At 41.1% G+C, this 18,256-nt stretch overlaps 1 protein-coding gene across 1 annotated transcript in view; it reads right to left on the bottom strand.

The window, feature by feature from the left end:
* Positions 1–18,256, bottom strand: part of thsd7ab (thrombospondin, type I, domain containing 7Ab) — a gene marked incomplete at both ends in the record, with an annotated part of 147,092 nt that overhangs the window by 30,727 nt on the left and 98,109 nt on the right. The window contains 8 exons of the mRNA XM_080040068.1: positions 325–466; positions 2,045–2,198; positions 2,888–3,021; positions 4,861–5,039; positions 11,100–11,366; positions 13,941–14,135; positions 17,328–17,431; positions 17,972–18,107. Coding sequence (XP_079896194.1) covers positions 325–466; positions 2,045–2,198; positions 2,888–3,021; positions 4,861–5,039; positions 11,100–11,366; positions 13,941–14,135; positions 17,328–17,431; positions 17,972–18,107 — 1,311 coding nt within the window. The remainder of the gene's footprint in view (positions 1–324; positions 467–2,044; positions 2,199–2,887; positions 3,022–4,860; positions 5,040–11,099; positions 11,367–13,940; positions 14,136–17,327; positions 17,432–17,971; positions 18,108–18,256) is intronic.

Genomic DNA, 18,256 nt, shown 5'->3' with positions numbered 1-18,256 from the left:
TGATACATACTCTATATAAATATATTTTTCAAACGTTGATCGAGGCCAGAAACAGAGCTAAAAAGCAGTAAAAATGTAACCTATCTTCCACAGTGACCTGAAACATGACTTCACATGTATAATACATTTTTTGGAACCTCGCGGGAGTAGGTACCCTGAAAGAAGGGTACCAGGTACTTTTACATACTGGAAAACCAAAAAAGGGGAATAGAGTAGACTTGAGTAACGTATAGTAACGCCTGCACTATGTATGTAATGGAAAACCGCCATTTGTCGCTCCTATTCTCTGTGAGTTCACGCAACTTTGACATTCATTCCCTTTACCTGTGATGTTGTAGAAGTAGTTGAAGCAGTTGAGGTTGAGGCTGCAGGGCTCCTTGTCCGTGGTGTCGGGACAGTCCCTCCCCGCGCTGGGCAACCGGAGGGGGTACGCAACCCGCACTCTACTGATGGTTCTGGTGCACGGCTGAAAACAGACATTCCCCATTAAAAAACTGCACAAAATATTCTAAAAAATGCATGAATGATTAAAGCAGTCCATATTGCATAGGGTGATAAGAGAGTTGAACTGTAAGCCATTGGAGCTGCTGATCCTTTCCCTTCCTCTCTCTCCTGGCATTTCCCAGAATATTGAATTTATTTTTTTGTCCAGTCGGAAATAACAGGGGCAGCCGAGACATAGTTTGCCGGGATTGTAAAACCACCGGAATCTACACGGCCAATGCTTGCGAACAAGAGAGACTTCCCAAAAGACAGGCTTTATGAATAACTCCATTGCTGGCACGATGAATTAAACATGGGAGAGGGCCTCGGTGGAGCCACTGCTGCGGACTCCGCTCGGAGAATGGGATTGTGGGAAGCTTGGCATGTCAAGCGCTTAGGGGAGAGAATGGGGTGTGATTAACAATGGCCGCGGTGCTGGTGCGAGAGCAGTTAAAATGGCTTTTTATAAGTAAAAATCGGAAGAGCTGTACAGGATGTCCTGAAATCTGAGATGTTTTTTCAAAAGACAGAGCAAAGCTATTGCGTCTGTGCTGTAGCCTGTAGGTGTGTGTACTCTGCTGCTCTGATGAAATTACATGTCTGTGGCTCTTTACAAAACCCAATTTTTGCAAACTCAGAAATATTGTACAATGGGTTGGAAAAGGATTCTCAAGGCAAGATGTAGAGGCATATAAAATCTTATGTTCTACTTCATTTCAACATCAACCTTTAGGCTGAAATGAACATTTACGAGCTGTACTCCTGGTAGCATTAAGTATGCTACCTTACGACGTTGTCATAAATCAATGCAATATACAAAATACCTAATTATTTTTACTGTTCGTAAAGGGGTAATATATTAGCAGCTATTTTAGCATGCTTTATGTTTGCCACTTCACTGCTGAATATAGAGAGGGTTTTGTGTGTGTGTGTGTGTGTGTGTGTGTGTGTTTATGTCTTTGTGTGTCGGAAAATGTAAATCTGGAAACCTGCTCGGTAGTCTTTATCATAAATCATGTTCCATTGCCCGTGCTGAATGCACAGTGAGTACAGTATAATATAGGTGATATATTCGCCATTTTTCTCCTGCCACCCCAGTTCATACATCTCTCTTAATCCCTCCTTCGGTGGACAAGAAGAAATAACCTGTTGACAAAGATCTACACACACACGCAGACACACACACACACACACACACACACACACACACACACACACACGCACACACACACACACACACACACACACAGACACACACGCACACACACACACACACACACACACACACACACACACACACACACACACACACACACACGCACACAAACACACACGCACGCAAACGCACATACTGCTCATAATAATGCAGTGCAGCTCTTCGCTTTGAATTCCCGGAGCCTTCGGAGAAAAAAACTATTTCTGACATGAAAAGGATATCGAGATAATTCTCAGTGGGCTTCACACAAGATATCTGACATTCCCATATCTACTCGGTGCCAGACGGGCTGAGACTTTCGCTGCTGCCTTTTTTTTTTTTCACTGATCTGGGTTCAGCTCTCACCAGGCTACAGCGGCTCCAGGGACCCCAGTCATTGAGGACACAGTCTTCGGGGCAGGGCAGCCGGCTCTCCCTGGCCCCCAGAGGCATCTCCTCCGGGTCACATAGGTAGTCCTCCACTGACTCTGACGGCCCGTCTATAGTGTTGAGCATACACCTGTGGGAGTTGGGTTAACAGACTGAGTTTGAGCTACAGAAGATCCAAAGAGACAGACGTTTTGCTTTTAACTGGACAAGGTGGAGTCAGCAGGTACATGAGGTCTCTTAAAGGTACAGTGTGTAATATAAGAGCATTTTGGTGTCTCCTAGAGGGGAAAGTTCTATATTGCAATGTTCAGTGTCTACCCCTACTGTTTGGGGAATTTACAGAAGCTAGGCTAGACTTAAAGGACAATAAGCTAGTTAGGATGTATGGCCTCAGCCACGACTGCCTCAAGTTTTTCCACAATATCAAGTGGTGAGGTGAAGGTGTATTTAGTTATTTTTTTTCTATAGTGCTTCTTTGTCTTCCTACAGTTGCAATTCCGGCTAACAGCGACTATATATAAAAACAACGTAAGCTGGAGGCGCGCCACGCTCCTATGTAGATATAAAACGCTCATTCTAAGCGATTATACACAAACTAAAACATAATTACGGATATTATATTCCATTTCTACTAAGTCTGTTCTGAAAAAAATGACAGAGTTCAACACACTGTACCTTTAATACATCATCCACCTCAATTATCTCTCGAGCATGAATGAAGGTTGATTCCTAATTCTATCAGTTATATACACTATACATTCAATAGTTATGTATCTACGTACGTTTATAAACAGTATAAACAAACAGCTTGGTGGATACCTGACTTTTCTGGTCTGGACTCCTTCCCCACAGTTCTCCTTTAGATCCACGTTACTGACTTTCCACACGCTCCATGGCTCGGCCACCCACACATACTGGTTACAGTCACTCTGACAAGGAACCACCTCGTACACCTGAGAAGAAAATCACCCTTAATTTATGTGCTTAACATTTTTAAAGTATATAGGGCAGCACGTCAAAAGATAGCAGATGGTTTACTTTTTACCCTGGGGGAATTGGGCCAACTAATGATCGTAATCATCAAGAAAAATGCATTTAAAATCTATTTTTTAACATATTTAATAGAAGCCAAGTTTGTCCGCTTAGTTTAGCCTAATGCACAATGGCACATTCTTTGGCTCGGCTCTCTGAGGTTTTAACTCAGACAACAACAAGATTATTTCTGCCCCGGGATCAGCACGGCCTCGGAGAATTGTTAGTATAAACAAAACTGTTGTGCCTTGTTTACTCACAGTTGAGGGTATCGACTTTGTATCTGTCTATCCGTCAGTGACCCAATGACATCACTGACACTTAACATTTGCAACTAGATTACAGAAAGGCTGTAGAAAGAAAGCAGCAGCTCTTACCTGGGCCTGTAGTGGTGAGTCAGAACACAGCCAGCGTTGGCAGTGGATTAAAAGGAGACAAGATGGATTAATGAGCAAGTGCCAACTGTTCATATAGTGCAGAACCAAAGATGAATGCAACAACGGAGAGGACATAATCAGAAAAGCCTCTGGGATAAATACCTGTGTGAACTTCGCAGATATACAGTATATACACACACACACGCACGCACACACACACATTCATAGTGGCAAACACCTTTTATAATAGGTCCATGGCGCGCGCGCACACACACACACACACACACACACACACACACACACACACACACACACACACACACACACACACACACACACACACACACACATTTGTATGGCTATACTTGTGAGGACATTCATAAACATAATGCATTCCCTAGCCCCTTACCCCAATCAAAACTAAATGCCTATACCCAAACCCTCACATTAAAGTGAGGACCAGCCAAAATGTCCTCACTCCGATGGTTAAAAGCTCAAACACACACACAAGCATGTGCACAAACACACACACACACACACACACACACACACACACACACACACACACACACACACACACACACACACACACACACACACACACACACACACAGCTAGGCGTAGATCAGCAGAACCTTAATCTCTGTGTGCTGATACTCATAGGCCTGGAAAGCATTTCATTTTTGCAAATCATGGAAAACCTTAAGGAATCTACTGGCACACATTGGGGCTTTAATATGGTGGATGGGATCCATTTATAGCACACATTGCTGTTTGCACTAGGCAGAAATATGAGTGCAGCAATAACGAGGCAAAGGAAAGCGCTGCAGACTCCAGCTTATTATTCATTAATAATGAATCCCTTTCTCTCTCCCTATTGTGGGATAATCTGCATCATACTTGTAATAAAGTGTAAATATATCGTAGCACAGTTCATAAATATTCAAGAATTAGTGGTGTGCAGAAAACCAGCTTGTGGTTTTATCTCACTCTCCTGCTCTGCCACTGAATTCTACTGTAGAGTATTAGGGCCAGGGGAGAAAGAAAAATGAAATGACAGTTTTATTTTCATCATACAGATCAAGACTGTGGTCAAGTTAATGGCAAACCTCCGCGATAAATAACTCATAAGAAAAATTTAATTTAAACACAAATGATGCAGCTTTGCTACTGTTGTTAAGCAACAGACAGTGGGCTACAAGTTATTGAGTTATTGATCCTGGAAGTTCAAATCTTCATATATAGGATCAAGTTTATTCTCGACATCACAACTTTTCTCTCAAAGAGCATAATGAAAAAATAAAAATCCCCCTTCCCCTGGCCCCAACACTCTTCCGAAGAACTCAGTCTTGAAAGCAGACATTCGGGGTTCGGCATCCATACCTGGTTGATGTGGTCCAGTTTGGGACAGGGCCGGCCTCCATTGTAAGGTTTTTCTCGGAGCCACTTGGAGCGAACTTTGACTCCGCTGCCACACGACTTGCTGCAGCGCGACCAGTTGGACCATTCACTGAGTTTACAGTCTGAGGGACAGGCAATGATGCACGCCTCCTCGATATAACCTGGAAGATATAGACACAATGGAAGGTGTCCTGGAGGGGTCGAATGCATTTTCTTACGTCAACGGATTTGCTTTTTTTTGGCTTGTGAGCTATAAAGTGAAAGGAAATATTATTGATGAGCCATGAGGTGCATATAGACATCAGAAAAAGGTAAACATTTTTGTTTACTACCTGCATACATAAATAAACTTAATAGCCATTCTCCCATTCAACACAGGCAAAAAAGTAGACATATAGTGCAGCATAAAAAATATAAAGTATAACACTTTTTATTCAAGTTTTGTTTCTGATATATGATTATATTGAAATGACCCCAAAAAAAGACAAAAATTATGATTTGTTACTTAAAGGGCTGTTTTAGTTGATTGCTACACATGTACTGTAGTAGTTTTTTAAAATGTTATTCAGGAGGAAAAGGCATTCACCAAAAAAATGGATTCCTAACAAATTAGCTTTTGAAATAAAACATGCTCTCACCCCATCTCCACCCCTGCAGCATCAAGCTTGAGAATAACTGTTATAAAATCGCCTCTTGAATCCCCTAGCAGAATCTTGTTTTCTTTATCTGGTATAAAACTACATTTGCCGTAATTCCCAAAAGGTTATTTTTTCTGTTCAATCTAACACACAAGCATTGAAGTTCAAAAAAACTCTTTAAATGCTAGATGGGCTTTAAGAGCGCTTCAAACTATTAACAGATACTTCACAAACTAATCTAAATCCAACTATTGATTTTTAGCCCAGTGGAATGAAAACAGGGTCCAAATTCAAAGGCCAGATCTGATCGGCAGTTTTATACAAGTAAAAAATAAAATCATCTACCAAAGCAGTGGTTGGGCGTGGCAGCCAGCTTCATATGATATCAATCTGTTTTTCTTCCACCCACAGAGTCAAGACACAGTTAACCATGGTGTTTTTGAAGCATTTCACTCTGCTTGTTATTCATTTTTTTCTGAATTTCTGTATTACAATGTGTGGGCAGTGATTTCCCCTGTTTTCGCCAGTATACACAGGCTAAGGTTCAGTCAAATGTGAGAGACCATTCCTCTGATACGTTGGCTTTGTGCATTATTTTTTTATTTATTTATTTGTTTTATTCCTTCACTTTTTGAAATTCTGTTTAGGAGACGGAACACTGTACTTTTCTTAGGCCTGTGTTACAGCAGGGGCCTGTAAATCAATTTAGCCTTTGATTAAAACAATCGATGAGGTGAATGAGCCGGGAAGGAGAGGTGTTTCATTGGGTGCCTAACTCTCTCCTCTTTCTGATGTGGGCCCTTCAGATTGCTTTACTTTTTTTTGTTGTTGCAAGAAACAAGAGGAGCTACATTGACTGGCAGGTTAACTTAAAAACACAACTTCAGAGGAATCCCACAAAGGCTTGTCAATCCTTACAAATCCATTTTGTCTGTAATATTGGAGTATTTTTCTTGCGGAGTACATTTTTCCTTCAATAGCACCATCATAGGCTTGCGAGACACAAACACACACACACACACACACACACACACACACACACACACAGACACACACACACACACACACACACACACACACACACACACACACACACACACACACACACACACACACCTCTGCCTGACCTCCTAACACTCTGCTGCCCCCGAAGCCCAGATCGGCATCTTTACATGCACACCTTGCTGAGATCAGCATGGCCCCTGGAAGCTGAATCTAAAGCCCCGAGACCTCTGACCTCCCACTGTAGGCCCTTCACGTCCATTCATTCTAAATCACTGATGCTGTCACGTATAGTTCTCTCTCAGTAAAAATGCTGCACCCCTCCGAGCCTACAGTTCACTTATAGTTCAACTGATATATACTTGTTAAGTGTCTTGCCAAGATCTCTGGGAGTTTTTTTGAGCTGAGTCCAGTCGGAAGATCAATACTGTGGGCTTTATAAGTCAACTTGTTACCTGGCTCAAGCTCCGGTGGAAGTCCCAAAGCAGTTGTCACTACTGTGGAAAGCTTTCCTAACAATGTTAACATTTCCACTGCACAACAAGCTCTTGAGCCTCCCAGTGAAAACTAGGAAACCTTCTGAAATACCTCTGGAAGTAAACAGGGCTTATTAAAACAATCTATCTATCAATATTTAGATGATGACATAAGCAAGTATAAAAATGTGATCTTAACTTTACTATTATTCACAGCATGGTAATACTTAGTTGTTATTTTCTGTTTGAAAGTGACATGTTTTAAAGCGGTCAGTGCACATCTCAGCAACATGATAAGACTTTACATTTATACAAATGAATGCAGAAATAGGAGATTATCATAAACTATGATATGCAAACTGCTGAAGATTGATCTGCCGCACAGTGATCCAGAAACCTTTCTAAACTCAATCATGTCCAACAGTTTTCATTTTTGTAGAAGCTGTTTACACAAGAAAGATAGTACAAGAGTTTTTTTTTTAATTTAGACATGGCTGTTTAAGACCTGCATTGTTTATGTCTCACAACATATACAACATTCTTAAGTGTAAAGTAATTGCTATAACATTTTTGGGGTACCAATTTCTATCCAAAACACAAACAAACACAAGGTTATGTGCATCTTGGTTTCATGTTCGTACCCACAGCAGTAAATAATAGGACCAAATATTTTGTTTACTCTCTTCTTGCTCTTGCATGCTGTGCCCTTTGGTGCCCACTGAGTGTATAGCCTGACGGTAGATCCAGGGAACCATTTATTTCTGTCCTTCCAGCCAGGACTAAGGTCTGGCTGAGTCACTGTAGTGTTCGGCCTGAGAAGCTTTATGTGAACGTTTTGGCACCAGAAATCCTCCAACATCCCTGACTGATTTTTATACCTGCCATACTGAAAAAACATACAAAAACTGTCTGCGCTAGATTTATGAGTTTTGAGCACAGGTTTTGAGGCCATAGACTTCCAAAAAGTAAAAGTTGTGCCAATTTATTTTTTGTTTTGTTTTGTTCAGAACGTTTCTCAGACAGATTTAACATTGTTTATTGTTTAAATACATATTTTGAGCGGCCTGTTTTATCTGTATTACAGATATTTAGTTGACTGTTATTGTTGACATCTCAACAAAAGATAACCAGTTGGCTCAAACGTGGGACATTTCCCTTACAACTTAATAGTTTTAAGTTGACCTCAAACTCTAGTGCCGATAGTTGCTTTAATTTTTTTGTTGTTTTTCTAACTTTTTAACTCTCACAAGGAGGGCAGTAGTCTAATGCCTGGGTGCTCTGAAAATAACTATGGATTTAGTGTGGAGGAAAATAAAAAGTCACTACATAGCCTAAGAGACCACTTGATGTAAATGACCAACATTAACAGTCACTTAACTTACTCCTCAAGCCTTAACCACACACTTTCTATGTTGTAACACTGCAGCTTAAGCTCAATTATAAACGGCACAGGCCCTCAGTGTGTCTCTTGTTACTTTAAATGTGGGTCGTCATGCAGTGACAAATCTGTTTACTGCAGCACTGCTTTAAGTTCACATGGTCAGCAAGATGCCTGGCCTCAAGCTTTACCCTTCATGCCTCACCCCCCTCCTCCTTCTCCACATCCGGGCCAAGCCTGGGCCAAGCCCCTCTGAGCCAACCTCTAGTATTAAGTCACTGTAAAGGTCAACGCATTATGGGTCAATTATAGTCAGAAATATAAGAAGTATATATCAGTAATGTGACATATAAAGTATAGGACATAGCTGGGGACTTAAAACAAGGTGTTTCCCTGACTACACCATGACCTTTGTACTAGTAGACAAGTTAATTATAATGTTTTGTCGTGTGGTATTTTTTCTGTTGTTACATTTTTCTTGCGTAGTTATTCTGTTCTGTGAGATGGGATGGAAATTGTATCAATTAAGAACATTTAAATGACAGCGGAGCAAACATGATTTCAGTGATTGTCTTGTGCTGGTAAGTCTGTAGCTGCCTGGGTCTCTCCCTCTCAGTCTCCAGCTTGATTATATTGACCATGACAACACACTAATTAGATCTTCTTGTGGCCGACTGCAATCATTGCCGGGAACTAATAGAATCAGGAATTTGTCATTAGGGCGCTACTGGCTGTTGCTGATTAGAAAGTCTCCCTGCAGATGACATGGTTAAAGCCCTACAAACATTTGATTGAAAATAAATGTTCACAACTATAATTTTGTATCCAATTTTGTATTTATGGCAACAGTCATTGTTTTTTATGGAATGTTTGGGTAGAAAACTGCTGTGATCGGTTCAACATACTTAATACGTTTATCAAACTTAAAGGTGGGGGAGGTGATCTCCAGCGAACGTTAGTTTATGTTTATTCTTACTGCTGCAATATTTGACAATATTTGATGCTTCTAGATAACAAAGGATTTTGTGGATTTGTGTTAACAGGGACTTTAACAAAACAATATTTTATTATCTTCTCTTATAATTTCCGCTCCCTCTCAAAGAAGAACCAGGCAAATCTGAAAAGTGAGCAACACCACAAAGCTTGGATCGACGTGCACTTTAAACGATAATCCCACTTTTTTTTTGATGTCTGTTGAATAAAGAGATAACAGTGGCACAGTTGGCCTGATCGCCATCATAGCCAAAGGGCACTGTCAGCTGCATAGTCGTGGAAGGACCAAGTCACTGTCAACTCTATCAAGATTATAAGTGACGACGGCTGAGATGGAGAGAATGTCACGGAAAAAAAAATATGCAGGGAGTGGCAGAGAGAGAGAGAGAGAGAGAGAGGGAATGAGGGGGATAAAAAAAGAGATTTAATGATATCTACGCAATTCACATGTACTGATGCCAAATCCTCATTTTGAATGTGTTTTTGTTTTTGTCTACTCCTCAAGGAACATTTCGTTTTTTTCCAAGCTCAATGATGCTTGAAGATGAATGCATGGTTGCACACATACACAAAAACACACACACACACACACACACACACACACACACACACACACACACACACACACACACACACACAAGCCAAACAGGCACATGCCATCACAACACAACCCCGTACTTACAGCGTGCTCCTCTCTTGTCACACCCACACTCAGATTAACTGACTCGTATCTGAAGCTGTGACTCACACAAGGCGACTAAAACCATGTTTATATATGCACAACACTGATGTATTCATTTGAACATCTCCCGCATTCTATTTCACAGCAATTTCACAACGAGTTTTCTCTGAGCGCCAGGATCCTTTGCTTGAAGTATTTTGGATCTAAAGATAAGACCTTACGACGTGCAGACAAATGATTCTGGCAGGAGAGTGCCAGAGCCTGCTTATGTGAAAGTCACTATTGAAAATGAGTCGCTAGCTTCCATGGGAGGGGCTTTCACACATTGCGCAAACAAAATTCTGTCGCTCCAAATGAATATTTAACCGAACGTAAAGTTATTCCTGCATCTACAGCAATTGGACGTGCCACAGTAAATATTTCTCACCTGAAACCAAAGAAGCCGAGGCTGGAGAGGGGAAACAAATTGGATTTGCTACATTATGTTCAACATTTCAAGACCGCCATGTACCTCTGGGCTTTAAGGCAGATTTCTGTCTCAACTGCTTCCATCATCAGGGGTTGCAGGTCAAACCTTAAAGGTTAGGTGACCCAAATTGAGAATAACTGACCTTTAGTGTTATGTAACCATACCAATCATTTTGGTCTTATTTGTCAATTCAACAGCAACGTCCCTCTCAAACTGAACATATTTGAAAATCAGTGGGCAGGGAAAGGTGAGGGGTGTGTCAAGAAGACACGATGTGAGTCATCATGTGCAGAAAGGTCGTCCATCTTTGAGACCTTACTACGGCTACACCACTTGGTCCTAACTATGTGTAGGCCTATATATACATTTATTTCCAGAAGCACTTTCTAGTTAAGGCAACCACCTAGGCAATGCACATCAGTCTCCTGTCCCCCTGTCAAAAACAGCATACAAAACTATCCGTGTGGCTAGAGATTGTCATTTTTTGTGAACCAACAAAGCAACACACTCTGTAATTTAACCTCTGCAGTGACAGACACACACACACACACACACACACACACACACACACACACACACTCACCGTGACTGTTGCAGCGCCCGGTCTCCACCAGTCTGTTGTCCTGGTCATAGCAGACCATGGCCTGGTAGCGGTAGCCCTGTCCACACTCCTTAATGTCTCCCTGGACCTTCATACCCAGAATGCTCTCTGCTCGGCCGCCCTCGGGCAGGATGCAGTCAGACCAGTTGCCCACCGGCTGGGCGTTGTACTTGTCACAGGGGCAGTACTGGGTCTCACTCAGCGGGTACATCTGTGTGTTCTTGCACTTGTCTTTCTTCTTGCTTCTCCCTAAAGGAAAGGAAAGCAGAGTTGACCAGAGAAGCCCTTAGGAGAGGTGACTACTCATTGGTGTTGGTGGATTGCTGTCTCTGTTGGGCTGATGTGGTGGGTGGGTCATCGTACTTAAGGCTACTTAGAAGGCCATGTTTGGGATAGTGTACTCACTGAAGTGCCCTACTATCAAAAGGAATTAGTTTGAAACAAGAATGATGCTGTTCATATGTTCAACATGACTCTTTAAGTTTCCCCCTATATATACAGTATACTCTCTACACTTTATTATTATTCAAACATATTTATTTGACTGTTTGTATTTTTTTGTATATTCATTTTTGTCTTCTTCTGCATTGTTTTACATTTATTAATGCGACCGTGGCTCAGGTGGTTAAGCGGGTCGGCCAACGATCCAAGGGTTGGCGGTTCGATCCCCGCCCGGCCACCTGTGTCATGGTTGTTGTGTCCTTGGGCAAGACACTTCACCCACCTTGCCTTGTGTGAATGTGTATGATTGCTGTATGTTTGAGGTGGTGGTCGGAGGGGCCGTTGGCGCTGAATGGCAGCCACGCTTCCGTCAGTCTGCCCCTGGGCAGCTGTGGCTACTATAGTAGTTTACCACCACCGGTATGACTGTGTGTGAACGAATTGAACCAGGAACCCTGTAAAGCGTCTTTGAGTGCCTAGGCAATAAAGCGCTATATAAAACCTATCAATTATTACATTTGTTTTGTTGTATTCTAATATTCAGCAGTTTTTTGGGTGTGGATTTCAAACAAGCCTGAAGCCTTAACAGTTTTCTGCCACACCCACACATGCACTTATATGTTTTATCTCTATGTGTTCTCATATTGTATGTGAAATAAGACTCAGCTAAACTAAAGTGAAACTAAGTTCTCCACCAGTCACGGAGGGGACAGCAAGTCCTGATGATTGATTGCCTTGGCGAAATTGTTTCAAGCCGAACTTCTTGTTCAGTGATGAAGCTAGACAAGTGTTGTCATCAGTCATCAAGTGTCAAGCATTATTAATCACAGATCACCCTGCAAAAAAAGTGTTTTTAATTTTACCCTGGTAGCTCTATCATTAGTAGTTGTTTTCCATAGAAATAAGGATATATGGCTTTGATGAATATTGAACGGCCTAGTAAATTAGTTTTTTTTGCATAAAAAGTAATTTCAGCTAAGTTGCCAAGTTAATCCTGTAGTATATAGCCACAGCTGACTGTTGATAATTGCATTTTAGCAACAAACTGTGACCAACAGGCAACAGCAAAGTAAACATGGGATTGAGCAAAGATTTCTAAGATTAAGACGAAGATACAGACAACTCTGGCATGTATTAAAAGTCTAAGAACTTGAAGAGAAGTGCCAACATTTAACGTATTGCATGGTAACTTTTCCCAAAATATAGCCGAGAGACACTGGATACATCCAGTAAACGCTCCTCGCTGATTTAAGGCTATAACAGTTTATTAGAAGGATAATACCTCAGAGATTCATCATCTTATTTTCAAGAAAGTACAAAAACACAAAATACATTAAGACACATACAAAGCTTGACAACCACTGACCATATGGACAATTAAACCACCTCTAAAGAGTGTTTATAAGCTCTACATAACCTCTCTTTTTATACTTGGCTGAATGGGTCAAAAGATTTCACATCGGGGGAAAATAAAAGCTTTTTCAAATCCACTTTTGCGCTGTAAAGTTGACTTTCTCCCCCACCAGTTAACATCTTGTGGAGGTGGCTTAATGCATTGCACCACCCCTTGTCATTTTGCTTTTATGACCGAGTTCCACTGGGTACCTCTTTGGGGACCCCCTGATGGATAACAAAAGGATGAGGAGTTATTTCACATTATCCCAGCGGAGCATTTAGCGGGCATGAACTATCTGAACAGATTTATGACTCCTGTGTTACACGTTACTGCTTTGTCCCCTGCAGCGTTTGCCCTTCAACATTACCCCTTATTACCTTGTACCTCACCAACACTTCACGGGCGATTATAACCATTACGATACATATCTCGATATCATTTTCCTCATTAGAATTTTAACAAATGTTTGATGAAAGTATGGTACAATCAGACCACAGATATACAGGGCGATTGGGGCGCTATTGCACTAACCTCTAGTTACCTGCTGCCATTAAAGCTATAGTGCATAACTTTTTCAAGGAATGTCTGATACAATCGCCAAATGAGTTGACACAAAGTTGATCAAGCCTATCAGCTTCACAAAACTCTCTCTGTATTTCTCAGTATGGCAGCGTTTACAAACTGGTGTCAACCTCTGACACTGGCGCAGGAGCTCAAGAAAAATCCCAAGAAGCGCCCAAGAAAAGTTTCAGTTGTTGATTCTAGTGCTAAGAAAAAACCTGGAAGGTATAAAATCCATGCACGATCACTGAAGGCTCATCTAGATGCGCCGATAGTGTTGTTGTAATTACTCAGAATTCCTCCATGGGGGCAACAGAAGTTATGCACTACAGCTTTAACTACAGTGCAGTTAAGCTTGTCTGAAAAGTTTTTTTTTAACACAACACCCGCCCATGAATTGAGCTGTGTCACTCAGTTGTCCTCACCGATCAATGCCCTCTTTCTGGTGCGGACCCCCACACAGTCAGCTGTGCAGGAGGAGAACTTGGACCAGTTGGTGAGCTGGCAGTCGTCCTGGCAGGGCAGCTGACAGTGCTGAGTGATGGCGGGCATCGACTTGGCGAACTTCAGACACTCGCTGATGTCAGCCTGCGTCCCGTCCAGCTGGCGACAGGACACCGCTGGAAGAATGAGAGGAAGGACAAGGTCAACTCATAACGACGTATTGTTTGAGATTGAACAGATTGATTGGTTGTTATAGTATTGACAGGTATTTAAAAGTCCAAGACAATGTCCTTCAGGTAATAACATTTAGGAAATTAGTGAATAACAGTGGTGGAAAATGCATTAACCGAAGTTCTCATCATACAGTACTTCCGTAGAATGCTGATTCATACTTCTACTCCGATATAATTTAGTAGCTGTATATTATGCATATGGTAAATTGCATATTCAGTTGTTTTGTTGCGTAGAGTTGAATGAAGAGGTCGATACCAGTTTCATATGTTCATGATAAATATAGTATGAGGCTAAAGCCAACAACTAGATGTACAGTGTATGTTACTTGTAAAGTGACATTTGGAGTTGCTGATAGGTGGATTTTATTACCTTTGGATTTTCACCTGTTTCAAATATTTACTCTTAGCTAAGCTAACAGTTTTAAAGGACATGTATGATAGTGATACCATTTTTAAAATCCAACATCCAGTGACAAAGCAAATACATGTTTTCCCTAAGCCCCAACCTCAGCGATTTTTACCACATCCAATAAGGAAGTGACCACAACTGTAGTAACCCGGAAGTGCCACTGGGGGTGGTACCAAGACTGAGCAATTTTTCTTTGACTCACTTGTTAGACAGGCCGTTTTCAAAGTCTTATTAAACCTATTTACAGCCTGGTCCACAAAACCATTTTAGTCTGTATGTTTAGGTCATATCTCCATGACAACACTGAAGGGGGTGAATTATTTTGGACCACGCTAGTTTTTATTCTTTTGTAGGTTAAAATGTATTGGTGCGATCTCTTGAGTGACAGCTCTCCGCCCGTTGTCCCTCACTTTGCCTCGGAGGTATACATCAGCTATCTCCCTCCCCCTGACGTGATGCGGAGTAAAAATCTCACAAAATGCCGACGAGCACAAACCAGGATTATTGGATGCCGTGTGAATAACTGAGGTCAGCGCGGATGCTACATCCATATTATTTACTATCTATGGTTTCCCCCAACGGTTCAACAATGTTTTCAATTCAAAGAATAACATTATATTGTTTTTTGTTGCCACTCTTAAAATTCTCCATTTTACAACACTCCTTTCAGACCCACACAACACATTATAAAGCTGCTTTTACAGGTTGAATAGGACTCCCTGTGATGACTGAAATTACTTTGATATGTAAAATTGCCAGCGTTTCCCTTGGAGTAAGATATCCTCATTCTTCTTCCCTTAGTGGTGAGCAACGTTACATCAAATAGATTTAAAGAGGGCATCAGAAGAGTTTTATAAAAATAGATCAAAACTGGATAATTCAGATTAGCTCTCATGGGGGTTGGAGGGGGACTAAATAACAATCATATATGAGAGTACAGACCCAAATACATCTCTACGTCAATGGGTTTATTGTTGGGCTTACATCATCCCATTCTTTTGTTCCTTCAATAAAGGGTATTACTCTGTGTTGCTGCAACATTTCATTTTCTTGTGACGCAGACGTTCTGCAGGGTTGTTACCTTCATGGAGAAATCAATCTGTAAGCACTTTTTTGCTGAACCCTCCCGGTGGGCACTGCTATTGGTTTGGAAAGCCTCCGACTGGCAGTGTGCGTGTGAGGTCAGGTTTTATTGTGTATAGTGTGTGTGTGTGTGTGTGTGTGTGTGTGTGTGTGTGTGTGTGTGTGTGTGTGCAAAAGAGAGATGAAGATAGAGAGACGGGGGGCTCATACTCTCAGTTGTTTAATAATGTGACTACAGTGTCTTTCCTTTTAAGGCTAGCCACTGCAGTTGAATATGGTTCATGGTTTTAAAAATGGTTGTATAGAAGAAGTACACAGATGTATAGTAATATAAACACCTGAATGTACATATTGGATCATACGGTACTAGAAAGAAGAAAAGTTATTGAAGCAAAATAGAGAATTGAAAATAACTATTTTTTTCTGTGTCTTGCCTTAGGGACAGGCCTCTGCCCAGGTAAAAACCGCAGAAAACACAGAGCAGAAAAGACAGTGTGTCTCATTTGCTTTAAGTCAACGACAAAACTGATTCATGCCATTTACAAGTGTCAGAAGGGTGAAAGCAAGAGTGGAGGGGATTTGGACTTCAGATGTCATATGGGATCAAATCAATGCTAAGCTGCACAGAAACCTGGAATACTGTGGTATAGTGGAGTTTACAGGGGACCTTAAAGCATTTGCTTGAATAGATGGATTTGAATGCCCATGATTGCAACAAGGGAAAAAAACAGTACTATATTAGCACTAATAATGGCTTTCTATAGGAGCCGGAACATAATGAAATTGATCATTCTGCGTGACCCCTTGAAATTGGATTTTATTATGAAAGCCTCCAAGGACTACATGCAACGATATCAGTCCTGTTTAAATGGGCAAAGGGAAAAATATGCTGCAAAAGAGGGAATACCACAACTCCTTCAAAAGTACTTGACAATTAAGTGTGATAGACCCATATGAACTGGTTGGAGGTTGGGCTGTCGTACTACTACTACAGGCAGGGTGCACCCGTACCGTCTTCTCCAAAATTTCAGCAAGAGACATTTGATTAAAGTTGCATGAGAAGAGCCCGGGGTGAAGTAAAAAGCCAGCAGTGAAACAACCAAAAACTGTCAAACGAGTCTCGAGAGGCATATGATGAGTTGTGAACATGTTTCCTTCCCAAACTCAGGAGACTTACACAAAAAATTCAAAAATAAATTACCAGAATCGGGGGGAAAAATGCTTGTTGTTGATGATTTTTTTGGGAGTGTCAGCATGAGTTTGTGTCACCTCAAATGTATTTACATTTTTTAAATTAATTTTGAATTATTATCAAATGGTAAACTTTGTTGTCGGATTTATGTTTTATTGTAAATTTTAAAAAATAAAATAAAAGAGAGAAAAAAGTAAGTGAATTCCCACACTGTCTAACTTTCAAAAATAGGTTTATTCAATGGCAACGACGTTTCTGTACTAGAAACATTCCTCTTGAAGTAAATTGGCCTTTTCTCTCTAAGCCTTGGAACATCCATCTGCTGCCTGGTGTCCGGGATACAGATGCAGCGCGCGATGTGCAAGAATTGAATTTGCGGTGATTAGGAACGGCTGAGTGAAGATGCAGAAAGGGAAGAGGGAGATAAAGAGATTGGTTTGTTTTCTAATACCTCTGGTTTGAAGGCCTGGTCCACACGACTCCTGAGCTCCAGCACTCTTCTGTCTGAGGAACCACGGCACCAGCTGACACTTCCTCCATTTGTGGGTTTTCCACCTTGAGTAGAAATCAGGACAGTATGGTATCTATATCATATATCATAGTGTTTGCGATTACACCCACACTGCACCGTGCAAGATAGTGAGCATGTGATAAGGTTGGGTGGACTAATCAAGCAAGATATCTAATTGTGATTTTGCAATTGATATTATGGATATTTTCTATTGATAAATTGACATGTCTGTATTTGCAGTTTACCTAGTATTCAACACAATATGATAGTAGCAAGGATGATCACAAACGTAAGATAGTAAAACTCACCATATACCGTAAGCTCAAATGTATTGAGATATTATATTACTGATGTAATTGAAAGTACTAAGAAACATCCAAATACACTACAGGATAAATAGTATAGAGTACATATGGCTGTATTTGAAAATACAAGAAGATAGAGTGTTGCCCTAAAACAGCTATCTTATAAGGCCATTAAAATCAAATCTCAAATCAAATCTAAAAAACATGAAATAATGCAAAATGGGAGAGAACCTCTTTCTGACATTAGCCTTATTGCTTGGACCAGAACAGTGCTATTACCTGAACCCTGGACATGTCTTGGGCACGTCACAGTCCCTCTCCTCCTCCAGCACCTCTGGACAGTCCTGTCCTCCGTTGGACGGCGGCTGGATTATAAGTCGTTTTCTCGATTGCTTTCCCTTCACAACATTACCAGCTGAACAGACACAGACACAGACAATTATTGAATTGAGATAAGAAATAGAAAAACCACAGGGAAAGTGATGAGGAACATGTCAAAATGATAAACTAGGCCTGCTTTGTTAATAAGTCCTTGAACAGAGCACACTTCGGTTCGGCTACTAC

Source organism: Ammodytes marinus (genome assembly GCF_949987685.1).
Source record: "Ammodytes marinus genome assembly, chromosome: 13".
Lineage (NCBI taxonomy): Eukaryota > Metazoa > Chordata > Actinopteri > Uranoscopiformes > Ammodytidae > Ammodytes > Ammodytes marinus.
This window is presented reverse-complemented; position numbering and strand designations above follow the sequence as displayed.